The sequence below is a fragment of the Grampus griseus genome (genome assembly GCF_964374135.1).
Source record: "Grampus griseus genome assembly, chromosome: 5".
In the NCBI taxonomy this organism is placed as follows: Eukaryota; Metazoa; Chordata; class Mammalia; order Artiodactyla; family Delphinidae; genus Grampus; species Grampus griseus.
The window spans coordinates 33,028,727-33,050,448 of NC_138998.1; the positions used below are offsets into that span (position 1 = coordinate 33,028,727).

Below are 21,722 nucleotides of genomic sequence, written 5' to 3' on the forward strand. Positions count from 1 at the left end.
GACTGAACACAGAGCTCAGGGGCCCTCAGACACCATTATTGATGCCTGGCTGCTGCTATAAACAGTGCCTTGTTAGCAAAGGAGCTGAAAATGTCACCAGCTCGGCTGTCTGAGGCTTACATAGCTTTGAGGGCCTGTGTGTGCACAGGTTGCTGTGACTGAGGGTAGCAGGATGGCTGGATGAACTCTGCCATGTTGGAAAGCCGTACACGTGTGTGCTACCTGTTCTGGCTCATCTGTGTTCCTGACCTTGCCTGCAAGGCCCAGCGACCAGAACTCTGATCTACTAGAGCCACAGCGGACAGAGGCAGCCCGTCCTGGGTTCCGAGCCCAGCCAGCACGTCACTGCTCCATCTTCTGGTTGGGGGGTGAGTTCTTGTCCTATTTGTTCCAATAGTCAGGACCATGGGGTTTAGGTGTGGTGATCAGATGATGCCAACTTGGGGCTACTATACTAGAGGTTATAATAATAATTTTATAATGATAATTAATAACAGATACCACTTATTGACTCTGTGCCGGGCATGGTGCTAAGGGCTTGACCTGCATTATCTAGTTAATCATGCCAATGACTTTATGAGGAAAATTCTATGATGGTTCAGTGGTTGATCACGTTTCCAAAGGCAGCTGCAACAATGATCTCCATCCCACCTGCACTTTCTCTCCGTGATTTTGCCACTGTCTCATCAAGAGGCAGATTCCTGTGGAATCTGGGCGGGTCTGTGACTGCTTTGACCAACAGAATGCTGCATAAATGATATTCGGGGACTTTCAAGCCCAGGTGTTAAGAGGCCTGGTACTTTCTGTGCGCACCCTCTGAGGGAAGCCAGATGCCATGTCCAACAATGTAAGACTGCCATGATACGAGGAAGTCAAAGCCAGGTATGTGCAGAGGCCACGTGGAGAGAGAAAAAGAGATGCAGAGTTGAGGCATTGGGGATGTGAGCTGAAGCAGCCATTCTTGGACATTCCAGCCCCAGCAGATGCCACATGGGATGGAGAAAAGCCATCTCTGCCGAGTGCTCCCTAAATTGCTGAATAAATGAACAAATGATTTCCTGTTGTCCTAAGCCACTAACACAGCAGATGGATGTGATAACCAAAATAGATCCTCACTGTACAAGGGAGAAAACGGCATCTTCGGGAGGTCACACAGCTAGTGAGTAGAGGAGCCAGGATTCAAGACTCCAGGGTCTGAGTGCCCGTCCCGAACTCCACAGGACAGCCACCGTCTAGTGCATGATAGAGCCAGAGAGCTCTGCCTCTCTACTTATGACTCGTGTTAGTGGGCAAATCCCTGAACCACAGTTTTCTCTTCGGCAAAATGGGATGCAGTCACAGTCCACCCTACTTAATGTTTCCATGAAGCTCTGATGAGAGATTGCAGGTGAGCATGCTCTTATTACTGTTTCTATCACTTTGAAGAAATTGTGTTTTGGGCACTGTACCAAGTGGTTTGGGGACATAAAACTAATTAGACATGGACCCTGCCCTCCAGGAGTTAATGTGAGTTCAGTGCATGAGCTGATATAACCACATGAACAAGGGGCTCTGAGTGTGAGTGGGTGGCAGGTGGGAGGGATCACCCCAGCTCTGGAGTCAGGGTCTAGGCTTCACGGTGGGTGTGGCACTTTGGTGAGCTCCACCTCACCTGTGCCCAGGGTGTGGATGACAGGAGCAGGTAGAGGAGGCAGAGTCGGGGGAGGAGTCTCCTTCTAGACATGGGAGAACATATCCAAGGGCTCAAGTGTAGGAAAGCAAAGGATGAGTTCTGGGCATTAAAATGAAGCCCGAGTTGGGTGGTATTGGAAGGTCTGGCAAAGGAAGACTTTCTATTTTACCCACAGGCAATTTCAGGGGGTGGGGACACTGATAAAGCAGGAGAGAGGGGACAGTAGATAGAGGAATGGCCCAGATGGTGCAACAGGGGACAGGTGGAGTCTATCGAAGGGAGGAGAGGGTGGATAAAGCTTCAGAGATATTTTGAGGTGGGAAATGGAAGCCGGAGACCTCAAGTTGGAGGACATTCATCTTCGCTGCAGAACAGTGCCAGTGACAGCATCTGCCAAGGGGCAGAGGTAAGGGCGGGCTGGGGGCGTGTGAGGATGGAGACTGCTGGAGCATCCACTCTGGGGAACACAGGAAGTACCCCTGCTTTGTTCTGTCATTTGTGTACTGGTTTTCTTTTACCAATCAGGTGATGAGCGTTTAGAAGACAGGAAACATATAATTCTTGATGGCCTCTCCCAAGTTTAAGGGAGGGCTCAGCACGTAGTAGGCTCCCAATACATGTGTGTGCAATACGAGCTGGTGATGTGCACCAGCTACTTAGGCTGCAATTTCTCCAGGCTTTGTTTTTGATGATGTGGCTTGAGGATACATCCCTCACCTTTTGCCTGGAACTTTCTATCACCAGAAGAGTGGCAATTTTGGCAGCCACAAGGACATCTGGGGGAGAAATGGCAACCTCTTAACTGTGTCTAAAGCAACTGCATTCCCAACATTAGGATGTTTATCAAGGGTTATGGCAGGTGAATAAAACTGATTAGCATAAAATCCACATAACACTGAACAACGCAATCTCTTTCAGACAACTTTTTAGTTAAAGTAGCAGTGATTTAGGCTGTAGTTTCCTGATCTTTCTCACCTCAGATCCTTTCCTCACACCCCCTTGCACTGACCCAGATCCCATCAGAGGATGACTCGGAGAAAAGTGGAGCAATGAGACGTGTGTCGTGTTGTAGCAAGACTGAGCATCTTCCCTGAGCTGACTGGGCACCATGTGACCTTGTTGCCGAGGACAACGGACCAAGTGAACTGAAGACCTTTGAAGGAAGGGAACTGGGGGTGATGGGATGATCTTGGCAATAGGCAGAGGAAAAATTGTTTCTGAGGGGAACCAACTAGAGCAAATACTTGAGCTAACTTGGTGGCAGGCTGTGGCTAAAGCAGGAGGTGGGGCTGGTGGTTTGTGATGAAGCTGTCATGGGTGGCAATACTGAGATGAGGTGTATGGGGGGTGGTGGAAGAATGGGTACCCAAATAGCCCAGGACTTGAGGCTGCTGGGAGAGAGGGGCTTCTTGGGCCTCAACGACGTCCAGACTACCTCAGCTGCACAGGGATTATACAACCCAACCCCTTCGTGCACTCTGGTGTGTAAGAACACCCGTGGTTTGATTCAGTACACATGGCCCCCTGGAGGCATCCAGGAGGAGCCGTGCTTGACCCTAACAGAACTTCAGTCCATCCCAGAGATCAGAAGGTGGATTACTGTATTATTAATAATCATTTTAACTACTAATAGTAATTAATAATGCAAGAGATCCGTCCACAAACCACAGTGAGTCTGAAGAGCTAACTAGCTTACTAGTTTTGCTTGGGTTCCCCAGAAGCAGAGTCAGACACAGGGATCCTGGTACATGCCAATAATTAAGGAGTTCCTTTCAGGAAAAGGGGGAGAAGGAAAGCAGCTGAGGGCAATGTAAAGTGTTAAGCCAGGAGGTGGTCTTGGCTGGACTGTGGCTACAGCCTGATCCCTTGGAGAGCTCTGGAGTGTGGATTACAACACAGAGCAGAGTCCACTTCGAAGCAAGTGGACTGGGCTTTTAAACCCCACTGTCAGTCAGTCATTGGCTAATGGCTGAGGACTGGGGGGGCACGCCTACCATCCTAGGCCAGGTCTTCTTTTTGGCAGAGGGCAAGTCTCTGGGCATCTGTGGCGTCAGCAGCCAACAGTCATGGCAGCAGCCTGATGAAGGGGATTTCACTGGGGCACTAACTGTGTCTACGACATTTGTCATTTGGTATCGGTTGATCCTTTGCAGGCCTCAGAACTCATGTGCTGTGAGATGGGAAACCCATATGACTACAGTTAGACAGTTGAGAGTAAAACTTCACACAGGAAAGGCCAAGGCTCTTCCTGGTCCACTCACCAGGGCCCGTAAGGATTCCGTCTCAGCCTGCAGGCTCTGGATTTGGCAGGAAGTGTTGTGCACCTCCACCCTGAGGGCAGCAGCCAGCTTCTCTTCCTGGGTCTGGGCCCTGCGGGCCACCTCCGTCTGTTGCTGTGGAGAGGCAAGGGTGAGCAGGGGGAACCAGGGCCTGAACCCGTCCTTCCGTCTTACCTTCTCCAGTCACCACTCCGCAGCCTCTAACTCAGAGGAAACAGCCATTTGATTTGAAAATCGCTCTTTTTCTATCGGCGCCCACACCAGCTTGTACTCCAGCATTTATTTAGTTTGAACATATAATGCATACAAATGGAATAAAATTCAAAAGATTTTCTAAAGGATATATAGTAGAAAGTCTCCTTTTCTTCCTGTGCCCTACTTACTTTGTTCTCCTGTTTCTAGTTTCTCATATCTCCTTCCAGAAATATTTCATATATTTATAAATAAATGCATATGAGCATCCCTCCTTGCTTTGGTACTTAACATATTTTTAGAAATTATTCTATAGCAGTATATATAGATCACTTACATTTTTTTTAAGGGCGGCATGGTAATGCCTTGCTTGGAAGTACTATGATTATTTGGAAGTTCCCCACTGATGGACACTTAGCTTGTTTCCAGTCTTGGCCTATTATGAACAATGATGCAGTCCCTCATTTTCCATACATGGGAGGATCTCTGAGGGGTAAATTCCTGTAGTGGAACTGCTGAATCAAAAACGTAGGCATTTGTGGACTTCCCTGGTGGCTCAGTAGTTAAGAATCCGCCTGCAATGCAGGGGACACAGATTTGAGCCCTGGTCCAGGAAGATCCCACATGCCATGGAGCAACTAAGCCTGTGAGCCACAACTACTGAGCTTGTGTGCTGCAACTGCTAAAGCCCACGAGCCTAGAGCCCGTGCTCCACAACAAGAGAAGCCACCGCAGTGAGAAGCCCACGCACCGCAATGAAGAGTAGCCCCTGCTCGCCGCAACTAGAGAAAGCCCGCGTGCAGCAACGAAGACCCAATACGGCCCCCTACCAAAAAAAGTAGGCATTTGTAATTTTGATAAACGTTGGGAATTTGTAACCCCTTCCAGTGCTCCAATTGCCCCACACCTTGCTCAAACAAGGAGTGAACAAATTTGACCTGATAGTCCCTGTTTCCCTGTAAAAACCCATCTGACCACACTGTGAATTTAGGGGGAAGGTCTGTGCTTTGAACCTTCTCCCCAGAGCAAGATGGACATATTCTGATTACTCCTTTTTGCTTGGGAAAAGGGAAAACATGAGAGCTCTCCCTCATTTATCTTCAGTGCAGTCTGATAAAATGTCTACAAGGCAGTGATGTAGGAGAAAATAAACTGCTTTCTCTCCTAAGTTACTGGCTTTCTGAATTTGCTATCTTTACCACGTATGAATACTTATTTACAGAATTATGTGCAAATAGTCCAGCCTAACTCACTGGCTAAGAAATCCCAAGTCAAAAGGCTCACATCTCAGTAGTAGTTCTGCCAGTTCTTGCTGTTTGGGGGCTATAAAGAGCTCAACAAAAATGTCCATTAAAGGCTTGGGAGCAGCTGAAGGAGAACATAACCCGTGGACCCTGCTCTGACTGGTTGGCCCGTGGCTGTGTGTCTCCGGGCCATCATTCCGCCCGTAGATGACATTGAGTGGGGAACGATAATCATATGATGACTGCCTCCTGGGATCACCATGAGGCTCCCATCAGGTTATGCATGTGGAGGCTTTTGGAACCTTAAAATCATGCAAATATTGGCTATATATATTTTCTATGTGTAACAAGGAATGTAGTACCCGACAAATGAGTTTGTAGAAAGCCACTATGAGTTGAATACTACTAATGATAACTAATATATATTGAGCATTTTGTGCCACTTTGTTAACTGCTTTTTATTTTTGGGGGGGGGCTGTGCTATGTGGCCTGTGGGATCTTAGCTCTCCAGTGGTGAAAGAGCAGAGTCATAACCACCAGACCACCAGGGAATTCCCTTAACTGCTTTAAGTCCATATATCATTTAATCTTTACAACCCTGTGGAGCAAGTGTCATTGTTATTTCCATTTCACATGAGGAAACTGAGGCACAGAGAGATTGAGCTATTTATTCAGGATCAAATGGCCCGGACTTCCCTGGTGGCGCAGTGGTTGAGAGTCTGCCTGCCGATGCAGGGGACACGGGTTCGAGCCTTGGTCCGGGAAGATCCCACATGCCGCGGAGCAACTAAGATGGAGCACCACAGTTTCTGAGCCTGGGCAGCTAGAACCCGTGCTCTGCAAAAAGAGAAGCCACCGCAGTGAGAAGCCCACGTACCGCAATGAAGAGTAGCCCCTGCTCGCCGCAACTAGAGAAAGCCCGCGTGCAGCAATGAAGACCCAATATAGCCAAAAAGAAATAAATTTTAAAAAATAAAAAAAAAAGGAGCATAAGGCCCTGAGGGTCAGAGCTGCGATTCAAGCCCAGCAGCCAACCCCAGTGCTGTGCTCTTAACAACCAGTACTTAATGCTGCCGATTCCACCAATGCCTCAACTTAAGACCCTCCAAATTAGAGCTGTCTCCCTCAAAGAGAAGGTAGATCCCTCTAAAATACCCTCATGGTTCACCAAGTCCTGTGATCAGTAGCCCGGTTTTTCTTCCTCCCTCTGGGGCCGGGGCCTGGCCAGATGGGCTGTGTGGGAGAGGGGTACCCTGGCAGACAAATGGAGTCAGAGTGGCCAGGGGCAGCCGTGAGCTGAAGCTGGCTCCTAAAAGCTCACAAAAGCCAAGTGTTAAAGTTTCAGGAATTTTGTGATCTGGTGGTTATGTAGCCATCATTCAAAATTAGATTATATCAAGTTACAATCAAATAAGTTATATGAAAAAGGGTAATAAATACATCACTGGCTAATTATTTTGCATTTTATCATTATCTATGCTACTGAGGTAATTTACATCAATGGTACTTGCGTGGTAGAAATAACACATAATGCTGTGCTCCTGCACATCTCTTCCCAACTTTGTGTTCATTTACATCATGTTAGTAGTTTGAAATCAACCATGGTGAGAGTATTTACACCATGGAAACTGGCAAACACTACAAATCAGGGGTTGAATTATTGTTTTGTTGATTGTCCAGATTTAAGAAAGGGATGCAGAAAATGTTAATAATGCAGATTAAACTTAAAAGTGGGTCATGTCTGTAGCTATTGTACTGGGAATGGAACAAAAATTAGAGGGACTATTCTTCCAGTGTCTGAAAATTATCATGTGATTCACAAAGAAGTCACTCACAATGCTGATGAATGAACTCATCCAAATATTAACCAAAATTCATAGCAGAGCTATCCTCATTCATCATTGATGTGAGTGACTATTTGCTTAACCAGATATTAATAATCAAGCATTTTTCTGTAGTCTGACTTTGTGACACTATTGTTGATGACAGAATTATAAAAATGGCTGGTGGATTTCGCAAGAAATAGCAAGTCACACTGAAGCTATAGATGCAAATGGAAGAGCAAAGTATTTTATCTTAAAGTGTGTTATTTTTAAAATTGCATAAAGAAAACATCAACAAAAACTTTCATGTTACCTTTTAGGTAGTGTTATGAATTTGACTGGCACATGAAAACATATGTTTACATTTCCTTGCAGAGAGCAGCTGGGAAACATCACCAGCACAGGATGGGTAAGAGCCAGGCATGAGGGGAAGTCCAGTCCCACGGAGGCATGTTTTAAAGCCTTGGTGGGCAGGTCTGGGGTAAAGCTGCTGGCCAAGGCCATAGCCCTGGCACTGAATGAACTGTCCCTCCTCTCGACCCAGATAATGTACTCGGTAGTTCAGTGGCACACACTGGTCTCTGGAGAGATGAATCCCCAGGTCTTAGTTTTATTGGCAAAATGCTGTACCCAAGTGTTTCCCAAATATTCTTGGACAACCAGCATGGTTTGTCATATATCTGCATACTAATTCAAACTGTTTTTATTTGAACCAATTCACTTTTTCTTTGTAAATAAATGTCTTTAAAATGTAAACTACAGTTAAGTTCTCAGATTTTAAAGTGTGTCAGCATCATCTGGGGGACCTTGTGAAAATGCAGATTCTGATTCAGGAGATCCTGAGTGGGCCCCAGGAATCTGCATTTAAAACTTCCACGTGATGCCTGGTTCATGGAAGTAAAGTTCTAGATTGCTACAGAAACTGATAAAACTGTATTATTTGCCATAGATAAAAGATAACTGAAAAAAAATCAATAAAATTAAAGCAACCACTGTATTATATTCTAGCAAATGTTGCTTGCCAAGCTGCTGAGTCTCAAAGCTGGCTTTCTCTTTGTTGAAAGTCAAAATTAATAAGTATAAGAGAAGTGTTAATGATGCCCCAGCACCAAATGGAAAATTTCTTGCACCATTTTTAAATTAAGATGGAAAGAGAAAAAGAAATTAATTTGATCACTGTGGGTTTCAGTTTTGTTTTATATCACGTCCCAGACCTTCTCAAATCAGCTTGCCACAAATGATACTTGCCCTTCATCTGGGGACAGTTAACTGTTTTAACTCACCTAAAAGTATTACATGTTCTTCTCCAATGGCTTTTTAGATTTATGTTTTCTCGTTATTATAATAACTCCTGTTTCCATTTCAACCCAATGCCTACAGATTTCTCCTCACAGACCAAATAGGAGGTGTGTGGTTCTAGCTCCTGAGCATGGGAAGGGAGGATTGATCTGTCGTTCAGTGCCATTGCTGGGATGTGTGCTGAGGTTCAGATATGTTGGTTCCCAGGCTTGCAAACCAACTTGAATTCTGGGCTCCACGACGCACGAGCTGAGCCACCCAGGTTTGCACTCCAGCTGTGTTTCTGGGGCAGGAAAGCATGTTGGCATTTTGAAATATGGTAAAAATTTTCAAATTAAAATTTAAAAATTGGCACAATGTTGCCCATGAAGGATGGATGTGACAGACAAAGAGCAGCAGGCTGTTGAGTAAGTCAGAATGAAGAATTGGAGGGTCTCCAAATGGAGGGGAAAAGAGGCATCTCCACACCCCACCCATTTGGCTGATTAGCGTTGCCATTCCCCAAAACACCCTTGGCGATTGGAAAAAATGGCCACTTTGTGGTGTGAGGGGAGAGTGAGAGTTTGCGGGGGGCAAAATGTGGAGAGCAACGATGCTGGTGTGTTCTTAGCAGAACACGTGTCCAGGCTGAGCCCTCAAGGGTGGACGTGTGCAGCCTGCCTTTCCCCGAGCAGTTGCTGTGTGGGTTCCAGCAAGTCACAAGCTCTCTGTTTTTTGCAGCTGGGGGACAGCTTTATGAGAGTATTGCTCTGCTGCAGAGCACAGCTAACGACCTTGCTCTTAAACTTCTCAGATCTCACAGGATCACACGGACCTCATTATGGTCACTTTCATGGAGAAAGGGAAAGCAGTGGGCTCCTTGGGGAAAAAGGGGTTCCCGATCTTGCATGACAGAGGAAGCTTATCCACAGGGAAGGCACAGATTTGTGGTCTGGAAAGAAGTCTGGCCTAACCTTTTGGTCCCTCAAGACAAAGCCCTCCCAACCTCATACAAGACGTCACTTGTGCTCATCCTTAAAAAAGAGGATGAATCAAGGTCCGCCCACTCCATGAGGTCTGTCTGGGTCAGAGAAGCAGTTAAGAGTGTTGATTCTATAGTCAGAACATGTGGTTTGAATCCCAGCTCTGCCATGGTCTAACTGTGTGATTTACCTAACCTCTCTGTGCCTCAGTTTCCTCCTCTATAAAATGGATAAAATCACAATACTCATCTCGGGTTGGGAAGATGAAATGAGAACAGACCTGTCAAGTGCTCAGGACACTGTCGGGCGCTCTGTAAACCCTCAATAAATGCACTGCTGGCCCTGCTTTCCCAGCACAGCTCACTCTGCCTGGTGTGGTCTTTCTGTCCGTTGTCTCCCACCTGCACCCCAGCCAACCTCACACTAGACTGTGGCACCTTGTGCGCAGGAACAACTTCTTACTCACCCCTCAACACCCCCGTGCACCTAACATGGTTTTTACCCCTGGAACATGCCCAACGATGTTTCTTGGAAGTCTACAACGTGTTTCAGGTGCAGGCTTGGGACTGCGGAAGAGGAAGATCTACCAGGAATGGAATTAAACCTCCTTTTCATTAGGAGGATCGGCTGTCATTATTGTAATGATTATAAGGCACTTTCCAGTCACCCAGTGTCATATAAATGTTATTTAGCTGAGGATAGATTTTGATAGGCAGCACACACACACCTGAACTACCCCAGCCAGGTGTAGGATTCACTTGGGAGAAAGCTGGATGCCATCCAGTCTTCACCAGAGACATGGGTCCTCCTTAGTGGGAATTAAAAAGAAGTGCATGTCTCACTCGGTGAGACATCAACACTGGCAGAAGAGCTGGCCTGGCTAGGCTGAGCCATGTCTCTCCTTAAACTTACATGAGAGCTGCTTGGCTGTTGAAGCGTATCTCTTTAGGGTGTAGGACCAATTCCCAGCCTCGGTTGAAGCTGCCAAAGGAAACACAGAGGAGCGTGTGGCTTGGCAGACTTGCTGCCCTATTGGTCGTGAGTGAGCACCCCCAACCGACGAACGAGGCAGAAGGGGCTCAGCAAGGAGGGGTATTCTGAGGAGAAAAATATATTCTTCATCTGCAAGTAATTATTGGAGAAGTCTAAGTGACAGCATTTTTGTTCGGGTTCATGGAGATCATTCCATCCCTAAGAAGGCTCGCCTCTGCTCTGTCCCTGCCAGGAGACTAGGTGTTGGATACGAGCCACCTTACCTTAATTTCTCAGGGATTTGGGTTGTTTTATCTTTGCAGATCTCCTAGTTTCGAAGTAAGATCCCTACGCTTTTCCTGGGAAAGAGTTACTGTTAAGAAATATCTAAGACAGCTTTGAGATAGTCAGAATCAGTGGCTGCGGATGAGCAAGAATTGAAGCCAGGGACGTTGTGTCCACAGCACCAAGCCTGGGGCCTGCAGCTTGGTTTGTGGTTGACAAATGGAGTGTGAATGAGTGAGTGAAGATTCCTTGGTGGAAGGTATGAGGATGAGGATGCAATGGTGGATGGGTGTTGACCAGTCGTGGGGTTGAAAACGCAATATAGGAGATGAGGACCTGGGCTCCCCCAGCATGTGGCTGTGCTGGGTAGTGGGGTAAAGGACTGGCAGTGCCCCCTTGATGAGACAGTCTCTTTATTTTCCCTAGTCTGTTACCCTACCTTCCTGCCCCCAGCCACACCAGCTGGGGCAGACCACCGTAGCACACAGCTATACTAACACTTCCTTACGGGCTAACAATATGTTTTGAAAGCCAGCTGGAACTACCATAAATTAAGTAAAAAGACAAGTGACAGGGAGTTCCCTGGTGTCCCAGTGGTTAGGACTCTGAGCTTCCAATGCCAGGGCCTGGGTTCAATCCCTGGTCAGGGAATTAGGATCCTGCAAACCTCGTGCTGTGGCCAAAAAAAAAAAAAAAGACAAGTGACAAACTGGGAAGATATTTGCAACTTATATCACGGAGAGAGGACTAATTTCTCTGATTTACAAAGAGCCACTACAAACCAGTAAAAAAGAATCCCAGACCTAATAAAAATGGGCAAAAGATATGATCTGATAGTACACACAAAAGCAAATATGGATGAAATTCAGCATGTAACAGGATGTTCCACCTTCCTCATAATGTGACAAATGCAAGATAAAAGTATACTGAAAAACCATTTTTTACCTATAATATTGGCAAAGATCACAAAGTGATCACAAACTGTGAGAACACACAGTATCAATGAAGATGCAGGGAATGGACACGCTCAAACATTTCTGATGAGAATATAAATTGTTATAACCTTTATAGAGGATAATTTGGCAATGTTTATCAAAATTACTGATGCACATAATTTTTGCCCCAGCAATTCCATGTCTATAAATTTATCCAGCGGATACATTTCTATATTGGGAAATGAGGGACATACAAAGTCAGTGACTAGTCTTATTTATAATAGCTTAAAGATTGGAAGCCACCATTCATCAGCAGGGCACAGGTTAAAGAAACCCTGGGATACCTGTTAGCTGGAACAAGGGTTGGCAACTTTTTCTGCAAAGGGCCAGATAGTAAATGTTTTAGGCTTAGCAGGCCATAGGGTCTCTGTTGCAACTATTCAACTCTGCTGGTGTAATGCAAATGCAGCCATAGACAATATGTAAATGATGGGCATGGCTATGTTCCAATAAACCTTTATTTGTGAAAAACAGGCAGCAGGTCAGACTTGGCTTGTGGGCCATAGTTTGCTGCCCCCTGTGGTACAATATTGTGCAGCTAAAAACAATATGTTCTGAATGCTACTAATTGTGTTAAAAGAGAAAATATATACATCGTTTCTTGTACCTGCATAAAATGTCTCTGAAAGGGCACATGGGAAAAGGAAAACATTGACTGACCCTACAACAAAGACTGGGTGGCTGGGACATGGGTGGGATGACACTTTTCACTGTATATCATTTTGAATTTTGAACCAAGTGAAGGTATTAGATATTAAAATGCATAAATAAAAAAAGAAATAAAAGCAAGCTGGGGCCCTTTTGCAAAACTTGCTCTGTGACGTATTTTGAGGTTTAGAAATGCTAGGTGACTCATCTTCAGTGCTTGCTGTGAGCGCACCAGGAGGAATAAGCCAGTGCTTATTTCACAGAAGAGCCATTGAGATTATAGCCAACTCATCAGCACACAGGGACCCCTAGATTACAGATGCTCTCAGCGTTCTGCTATCTCAAAGGAACTCTCCCAATTGGCTATCATGGCAGGACCATACTAGGCTGTCTTGGAGCCTAGAGCAAGGGACAGTTGAGTGCCAGAAATCCATTTAATCTAATTTCATATATCCTAGAAAATACTGAATCTTCTTGGTAAAAGCAAGCAAAGAAAAGCCATAGACACAGCAGCCTGTATAAAATACTTGCTCTCACAGAGCAAGTTATTGTTTGTGAATACGGATGACATGGTGACATGTTACCCAAGTCTTCTAGTCTCTCATGGGTAGATCTAGACCTATGCTGTCCAGTATGGTAGCCACTAGCCACATGTAGATATTTATGTAAGAAGTCATAAACATTAAATAACATTAAGAATTCAGTTTCTCAGGTGTATCAGGCACATTTCAAGCACTCCGTAACCACACGTGGCTGAGCTGCCACACTGCACTCTGCACAGATTACAGAACAGCCTCATCACTGCAGAGATTTCCATTAGAGGGCACTGTCTGGTGCCTCCTGCAGCTCTAAGACTATCAATAACCGGAAACCTCGCAATTCATTTCCACCTCTTCACCTCTCTTCATTCTTAACCATCTCCACAATCTGTCATCCTGACTGTTTGAGGCATGATGGTTATAGCTCAGATAAAGTTTCTGACCACAAATACCTTAAACTGATCTGACGCAAGTGTGACCTACTGTCAGGGCAGGGAGCATGGAGCAATCTACTTGTTGTGGAGTTCCTGGCCCCGAGGGACTCATAGGAGCTGCCACCCACCCCCCTCCAGCTCACGCTGGTGATTGAATAAGCCTTTGGTTACTGTGCACGTCACCCAGCTGCAGTGAAAAAGGGACAGAGATTTGGCTTCTGGGAATTGAGGGGAGGGCCTCCAATCCCATCAAGGGAAAACTGAAGTGGGGTAGGTCAACCTTTTGAACCCTAAGCAGCCTAATTCTGAAACTTTGGGAGCCCTTAGCCTTCAGGGTGGCCCCGTTTCCAGGAGGACCGCACACTGTAAGGAAAAGGTCAGTTGGAAGAAACATGGGATTATATGTATCGTGATGGACTGACATGGACATGAAAGACTATAACTGCATAATTTTTTTTTTTTTTTTTTTGCGGTACGCGGGCCTCTCACTGTTGTGGCCTCTCCCGTTGCGGAGCACAGGCTCCGGACGCGCAGGCTCAGCGGCCATGGCTCACGGGCCCAGCCACTCCGCGGCACGTGGTATCCTCCCAGACCAGGGCACAAACCCGCGTCCCCTGAATCGGCAGGCGGACTCTCAACCACTGCGCCACCAGGGAAGCCCTGCATAATATTTTTGAAAGTGTCTTTTTGGCTACCTGGAACTTCATTTTCCTGTTGATGATATGATGCTTGAAATGTCTGCATTTGTGAAAGAAAAACTTAGTACAAGCAGCCTGGCTGCAGGGAAACTAGAAGCTCCTGGCTCTCTCTCCTCCTTCCTTCCCTCCCTTTCTTCCTTTCTGGTAGCAGAAAACACATCTGTGAAATGGGAATAACAAGAGTTCCTGCTTTTGAGGCTGTTGTGAGAATTGAATGAGCAGAAAGGATGTCAGAGGTCTAGCCAGCATAAATGGCCTCACATGGTTATCAGTTTTATTTTTTAATTCTAGGTCTTGTAACAATGACTGACAGATGATTTCGATGTATCCGTAAGTTCCGCAAGTTTTAGGAAAGAAGGGCACTGAGAAATCTTAATCTAGCCAACGTCAGTGTACAGAATACTTGCACTCAGGACTCTCTCTTTTGTTTGTCGCTCTACAGAGTGGAATTGTCTCAGCACATGAATCCAGGAAACAGGTGAATAATAGTGACCCTTCAGTATTCCCCAAGATGGTCTTTTTAAGGTCTGTCAGTTGCACACTGGGAAGTGTGTTCCATGGCTAGCCAGGAGGAGGTGTGGAGGGTGGTATGGCATGCTGTTGGAGGTTCTCGAAGTATCCCCAAATACCCTGAGTTGGGTAACCACATCAAACAGAAAAGGAAGGGCCAGACTTTAAAACACTCTGGAAATTCTCTGGACCACTGTGATCTCCCAGTCACTGAATCATGCAACCTGAGAAGCTCCAAAGACTGGACCACTGAGGTTCCCGACATCTATAACACCGTGGCTGGAGAGAACCTGGTGTTATAAGCTTTTACCGATTAAGGAATAAAAAGAGTTGGCAGGAAAGTGATAGCAGATGCTGATGGCATCCACCTTGACTCCTTGGGCCACTACATGTTAGTTCTCCCCAGCTTCCTTCTCTCTGTCAGATTCCGTACCTCTCCCTGGGAGCTCTCTCTGAAGTCTTTGAAAGGTCACTCCGCTAGCAGACGGCAGATGACTGAGGGGAGAGGGTATTACTACCCCAGCTTCCTCGCCTCTCTCCTCTCCTGTATTCTGTACCGTTCCCCAGGCCCCCATGGGGATGCTCCAGTCTCCCCCAGTGGGAGCTGGTTGGATAACAGTGTTCTTTGTTTGTTTGCTTCTCTGCTTCCTGCAACTTCCAAAGAAACCACCTACACTTCAATATTTGTCTCAGCATCAGTTTCTGGAGGAACTTAAATGAAGACAAATTAATAATGGCAATTAATTTTTAGCCTCTCCAAGCTGAGAGGTAATTAAATACATGTCTGTATTCTCTCTGCAGAATGATTAGAAAGCAGTGTGTGCTAAACCGTTTCACATTTGTGCTTTGCAGCCAAGAAACCTACAAGAGATGTTCAGGCTGGACAAAAGTCAGCCCCCGAGGGCATGACGGCAATTGACAAAACTATTTATTGGAGGACTTCTGGCTGTCAGTTCTGATCTCTGTTGATGATTAGAGGAATTCACTCATTCTGCAAATACTTTCTGAGCTCCGCCTCTCTGCAAGAGGCCCAGGGAGCATCGGCCAAACTGAAACAAGTACTGTCTGTTTTCTCTGAGACTAGCTTTCAGATTACTCTGTTAAAAAACACACTAATGAATCTGTTCAGAATTAATGTTTGAATGACTGTTGGGCTGGTGATGATTCTCAAGAGGGTGAGGGGTGAATAATAATGAAGTTTTTTTTTTCTTTTTCACACTAGGCAGGATTAATTTCTGTTAATTACCATACTCCTCCACCCTTTCCCAAAGAGATAATCACTATGGTGTGGTGTAGACCCCAGGAGGGTTGGGACAGAAACAAGTCTGCAAATTCCTGGGCCACTGTGATTTAGCTTTGGAGGCAGAGCCAACAGCCTAATGCAGAGAAAAAAATCCCTGGATCAAGAGCCAGGAGAGCTGAACTGTGGTGTTCCAACCAGCTGTGCAACTTCAGGACATCAACTGCCCTCTCTGGGTCTCAGTTTCCTCACCTCTAAAATGAGGGAGTGGGGTTGATGGTCTCTAAGGTCATTAATTATAAATATTCATGAGTCCCCTAAGAAGCAATGGACCCAAACCATATATCTGCTTTGGTTTCACTTTCTCTTTGTGTGGTTTTGCCTCTCACTGGTTATGGGGACTGTATTTCATGGAGTGACTAGGCACTATTTACCGTGGAAATTGTTTGTAGTGACCTGGCCCAAGGATTTGAAGGTTAGAAAGAAGAGCTTTTGAAAAGGGGTAAGGGGTGGAGAATTGGGGAGTGGAAGATGTTTTCTGGGCTGGAGAACATTGGGGGATCCAGACTTGTGAAGACTCTGCCGGGAAGTTTCCTGTTGATACTTGGGGGGCAGGGGTTGAGGAGGGCTGGGAGAAGAAAGAGCAGAAAAGGTCCTCCCGGTTTTCTTTTGGGAGTTTTTATCAACTCTTGTGGTTCCCAAACTTTACTGTGTATTAGAATCATCAGTGAGCTTAAAAACCATGAAGTCCCTCTCCTCCTTCTGATTTAATTGGTCTTGGGCCTGGGTGTCTTTGAAAGTGCACCGAAATAATTTTGTTGTGCAGTCAGGATTGCGACCCACTCAATGGGCACTGAGAAATCAGGAGCAGCCCTCTTGCCTTCTTTCAAATTCTACTTTATTTTTCCCACTTCCTTCATGCTTTCCTTCCTCTTCTGCTCTTTCAATCCTTTGCCTCAGAATTCCAGAATCATGAATGGGTGGGAGAAGGGGAAGGGAAGAACAAACCCTGTGCATTCTATTTTCTGGTTAATTTCTTTCTTATTTATGAGGTTTAATAAAAGATGCTTTCCCTCCATGAATATAATTCATACTACTTTAAAAAAAACTTAAGAAAAACTCGGAAACAAGAAAGAAAAAACATCACAACATGAAATGGGTCCCACACTTAAAGATAACCACTGCTAATGCTAATACTTTTACAGTTTAGAGTTTTCTTTCTGATGTTTTTTTTAAGGGAGACCTTTTCTTCACAGCTTTATTAAGGTATAATTGAAGTACAAGAAACTGTGTTCTGACCTTTTCCTGATGCCTAGTTTCTTTGTTTGAATGCTTTACCTACTGTGAATAGCAGGGGTTGGCAACTGCAGCCCGAAGGTCAAATCCAGCCCACCTCCTGTTTCTGTAAATAAAGTTTTATTGGAACACAGCCATGCTCACTGGTTACCTTCTGTCCACAGCAGCTTTCACACCACAGTGGCAGAGCTGAGTATTGCAACAGAGACCATCTTGTCCAGGAAGCCTCAATATTTACTATCTTGTCCTTTACAGAACAAGTTTGCTGACCCCTGGTACATACCAATCTGTACTCTCTTTTTTCTCCCCATTTTACCTTATTGCTATAAATGCTTCATAAATACCATTTCTAATAACTGCCTGATATTTTATTGCATGGTTAGGCTGTGGCTTAGTCTTTCTCCTGTTATTAAATATTTATCCAGTTTTCTTCCCAATTTTTTTCACCCTTATAATAATGAAGGCTTCAGTGGTTATAGCTGGATGTACACTTTATCTGTATTTTCAGTTATATCTTCAGGATGGGGTCTAGATTATTCAAGTGGTAGGCAGGAGCATTTTATGATTCTTGGTACATGTCATCAAATCCCTTCCTCAAAGATGTCACATGGGTTTGTGCTCCCCAACAACTCAGGAGAGCACCCACTTTTCCACATGCTTGCCAGCACTGAGTATTACCATTTTAAACTTTTTCTGCATTTAGACAGGTAAACAAAAAGCTTTGTTTTAAATTGCATTTCTTTTCTGTCTAACGAGATTGAAATTGTTGCTTTTCTTCTTTTGCATGTTGGCTGCTACTCATCTTTGCTTGACCTCCTTCTGCAGAGGGCAGAGTGAGGATGCTGGTCCTGCCTCTTACCTTAGCTTGGAGCAAGGCTCCTGCTTCCGCCCACTTCTTTTCGACATCTCTCTCCCAGTGAATTCTGATCGTCTCAAGGATGTCATCCAGCCCAGTGCCAATGGGAACATCCAATTGTTCCAACTCAGACCCTGCCAGCTGTTTGTATAGCATTTTCACATCCTGAAAATGACAACATATACCTCAGTGAGTTCCAGAGGAGAAAGAAAAGACACAGAATTCTAGCCAGCTGAAGCCCAGCTCTGTGGGCAATACTTTGCTTCTCATTTTGCTGCTGCCAAACATGGGGCTTCACAAAGACAGGCAAAGTCCCTGGTCCTCTTCCCAGCATGGACTCTATATTCTCTTTTCCCCAGGATGCATTTCTTAGGCTACTCTTCACAAACCCATGCCCACCCAAAGCAAAGATCAAAATAAATAAATAACAAAATAACAACACAGAGTAAGCAATAGCAGCAAGATGAAATTTATGAATTTCGTAAAGTCAGAGGAGGCGGAAAGAGATTTAAAGATAACTGTGGAGTTTTTAAAGCGTTACCTTTAGAGAGTGGTGACAAACTATGGAGCTGAGGACAGGAGGAAGTGGGCTTATTGATTCCTGGTTAGCTTACAGTTGGACAAAAGAAGGAGCTTCCCAATGTGAACATGGTTAAATGGGTTTTGACTTTTTCCAACTGCAAGCACTGTTTGGATCTTGACCGGTGTGAGGTTGTTTAGAATCACTGCAGGTCTGCAGGACACTGGACAACATCACCACAGGCGGTCCCCTTCAGTCCTGTCACTCAACGATCTAACCTAATTTCACTGATTGTGACTAAACCACAGCCTGGGTCTACTCTCGGAGTTATTTTGTTTGTCCAGTACAGTGTTGAAAAAAAAATCTGAACTAGAAAGCTTAGGGGATGCTCCCTCCAATTCAACACACGTTCCATCACTCACTACTGCTTGGACCAGCTGCCTCCCCATTTATGTACCGGCCTGGTCCCTGAAGCCATTTGAGTTTGAAACTCAGGGTAACCTCACCCATTACAAGAAGTTGGGAATATTTTACTGGCATTTTGCCTGCAGCCCTGGGCAAGTGACGTGGAGCGTCACCTGTGTTGTGAAGCTCAGCCCGACAGGGGAGGGCCCCCACCTACCTCTTCATAGCTCCTTGACAGAAAGCCAAGTTCTTCTTTCAGGCTTTCTATTTGACTCTCCAGATCCTTTTTTGTCGAATTCGCTTCATCAATGACTTTATACAGAGAGTTAATTTCCTCTTCCGCCGCCTTTCGAAACGGCTGCTCATTTTCATATCTGTAGGTAAAGGAACTCAATCAGCAGAGCTGGGTGACCCCAAAGAAAAATAATCAGATTATAAATGTGACCAACAGACCAATTATGGGATACTTAAGCAATGAATGTTAAAAGTCACTGTTCCAATGGGTTTGAGGACACTGTTAATGCAATTGCTGCCTGTTGATTTATTAAAATGAAAGCGATTGCAGCCAACTTCTGATAACAGGGCACAGGGATTAATTAGGTGCCATCCTCATGGGGCACTGGAAGCACAGAGCTCTAGGGAAAGCTTCTCCAAGAGGTCAGATCCAGGTAAGGGGACCAGTGTTGTCATCATTATGCTGATCTGTCATCCTTTTCACCTGGGGATCCTTTAACGAACATTACTGAGAATCTGCTAAGTCCCAGGCTGTGTGCTGGTGATCCCCAAATGAAGAACGTGCATGGTTCCTCTCCCCCAAAGCCCAGGTAAAATTTCAGGACCGTGGCTGCAAACCCAAATGCCTTCAGGGACCAAGTGGGGAATGTAGTTGAGGGATGAGGGCCAGGTCTGGGCAACAGCATAGAGGTGGGGATTGACACGTGTAGGACAGCACATGCTTCACCTAAAACGGTGCTGCTGCCCAGCCCTCCCCACCACTGCAGCGTGGGAAGGGGTATTCCCTTCTCTTGAGAAACCAGAAACCTGGATTTGCATACGAAATCTGCAGAAGCACACAGGCACACATATACACGCAGACACAAGGCTGGAACTGCCCCCTCTGCGTTGTTTCAATCTCTGGTTTGCACAGGGCCTTTTTTCTAACAACTACCCAACATCTTTGGCAGTTTCTCCCAGTGGCACTCCTTTCTTCCACGGCCTTCCACTCAGCCAAATTTCACACCTTACCTTCATCCATCCACAGAAGGGAGAAATCTCACACCTCTCGTTTCAGAAAGCCTCTCAAGGTCTTAGAATTTTAAAGGAATTTCTTGTTCAACTATCCAAACTCCTGCCTGATGACAATCCCTGATGGCATTTTTGACAGGTGATCACGCAGGCTCTGCTTCAATACTTCCAGCAACGGGGACCTCATCATCTCCCAAGGCCATCATACCATTTTTAGACAGCTGTAACTATTGCAGATTGCTTCCTTCAAGAGCTCTAGTGTCTATTCCTGAAAGAGTCTGAGTTCCACCCACTGGAACACACAAAGTCAGTCTAATCCTTCCACTGGCAGTCCTACAAATATTTGGAGACACTCTCTTATGTCACTCTCTTGTCCCCCATCTCCATCCCCTACACCCCTGCAAGACTTTTTGTCCTCAGGTTAAGCATTCCTACTTCCTTCCTCCATATTTCATACAAATGGGTTTTCATATTCGTCATTATCGAGGGCAGGGACTATGACCCTTTCATTTTTGTTTTTGCAGCAGCAGGTTTAAGATATATGTTTGGAATGACTTGAAATGCTCCAATTGGTCTGTGTCCTTCTTAAAATGTGATACAGAGAATGAAATGCAAAACTCCAGATGTTACCTGATTACTTCAGGGTCTTGTGGGACTGTCTGCTCCTTTGTTTAAACCCTTTAATTCTATTCATCACCGATTCTAAGATTTGTATTGTGGGGTTTGTTTGTTTGTATGTTCGTTCATTTCATTTTGATTAGCTGTATTTGCTGCTAACTAATATTGAGTCTCTGCCAAGTAGACATCCTGAACATTTTTCACAAAAGCTACTTTCAGCCCAATTTCCCTGTCCTCCTGGGTGCAACTGGTATTTGAACCCAGGAATCGGAGTTTATGTTTATCCTCTTTCAATGTCATTGGTCCATTGTTCCAACGTATTGGGATCAGAATCGTGATTCTGTCATTCTACTCTTCACCACCCCAACTGGCTTTCTATCATCTGCCATTTTGCCACGCCTGCTTTCAAGCACCTTGCAGTTAAAAATAGTAAATGAAGGGACTGAGGACAGAGTCCTCAGTGGTGGCATACCACCAGAGACTTCCCTCAGAGTTGGACCTGTACATTTGAATCAGCACTTGGGGGCTGGTTTCTGAAGCGTTTTTCTGTGCTCTATATGTGGAATTAGATTTTCTATCCAAATTTATTCTTTTTGAAGGATTGCATTCTTATTAACATTTAGTTCTTTTGTAAACAAGTCCTATCCTTCCAGCTGAAATGGAAACCCACTCATATGACGGGGATTAGTCTCTTTTTTTTTTTTTAATTTTTTTTTTTTTTTGGCGGTACGCGGGCCTCTCACTGTTGTGGCCTCTCCCGTTGCGGAGCACAGGCTCCCGACGCGCAGGCTCAACAGCCATGGCTCACGAGCGCAGCCACCCCGCGGCATGTGGGATCTTCCCGGACTGGGGCACAAACCCGTGTCCCCTGCATCGGCAGGCGGACTCTCAACCACTGGTCTCTTTTGACCCAAGCTGGAAGAATCCCCCACGTGCCTCTGGAGTCCTATTTTGCTCACCTCTCCAGGGAGCCTGGTCCCTTTCAGCACA

General features: G+C 45.4%; 1 protein-coding gene across 1 annotated transcript in view; it reads right to left on the reverse strand.

Annotated features, from left to right (window-relative positions):
* The window catches only part of BFSP2 (beaded filament structural protein 2), a gene marked incomplete at both ends in the record, with an annotated part of 90,390 nt that overhangs the window by 25,683 nt on the left and 42,985 nt on the right, over positions 1-21,722 (reverse strand). The window contains 3 exons of the mRNA XM_082655284.1: positions 3,934-4,065; positions 17,948-18,109; positions 19,087-19,243. Coding sequence (XP_082511410.1) covers positions 3,934-4,065; positions 17,948-18,109; positions 19,087-19,243 — 451 coding nt within the window. The remainder of the gene's footprint in view (positions 1-3,933; positions 4,066-17,947; positions 18,110-19,086; positions 19,244-21,722) is intronic.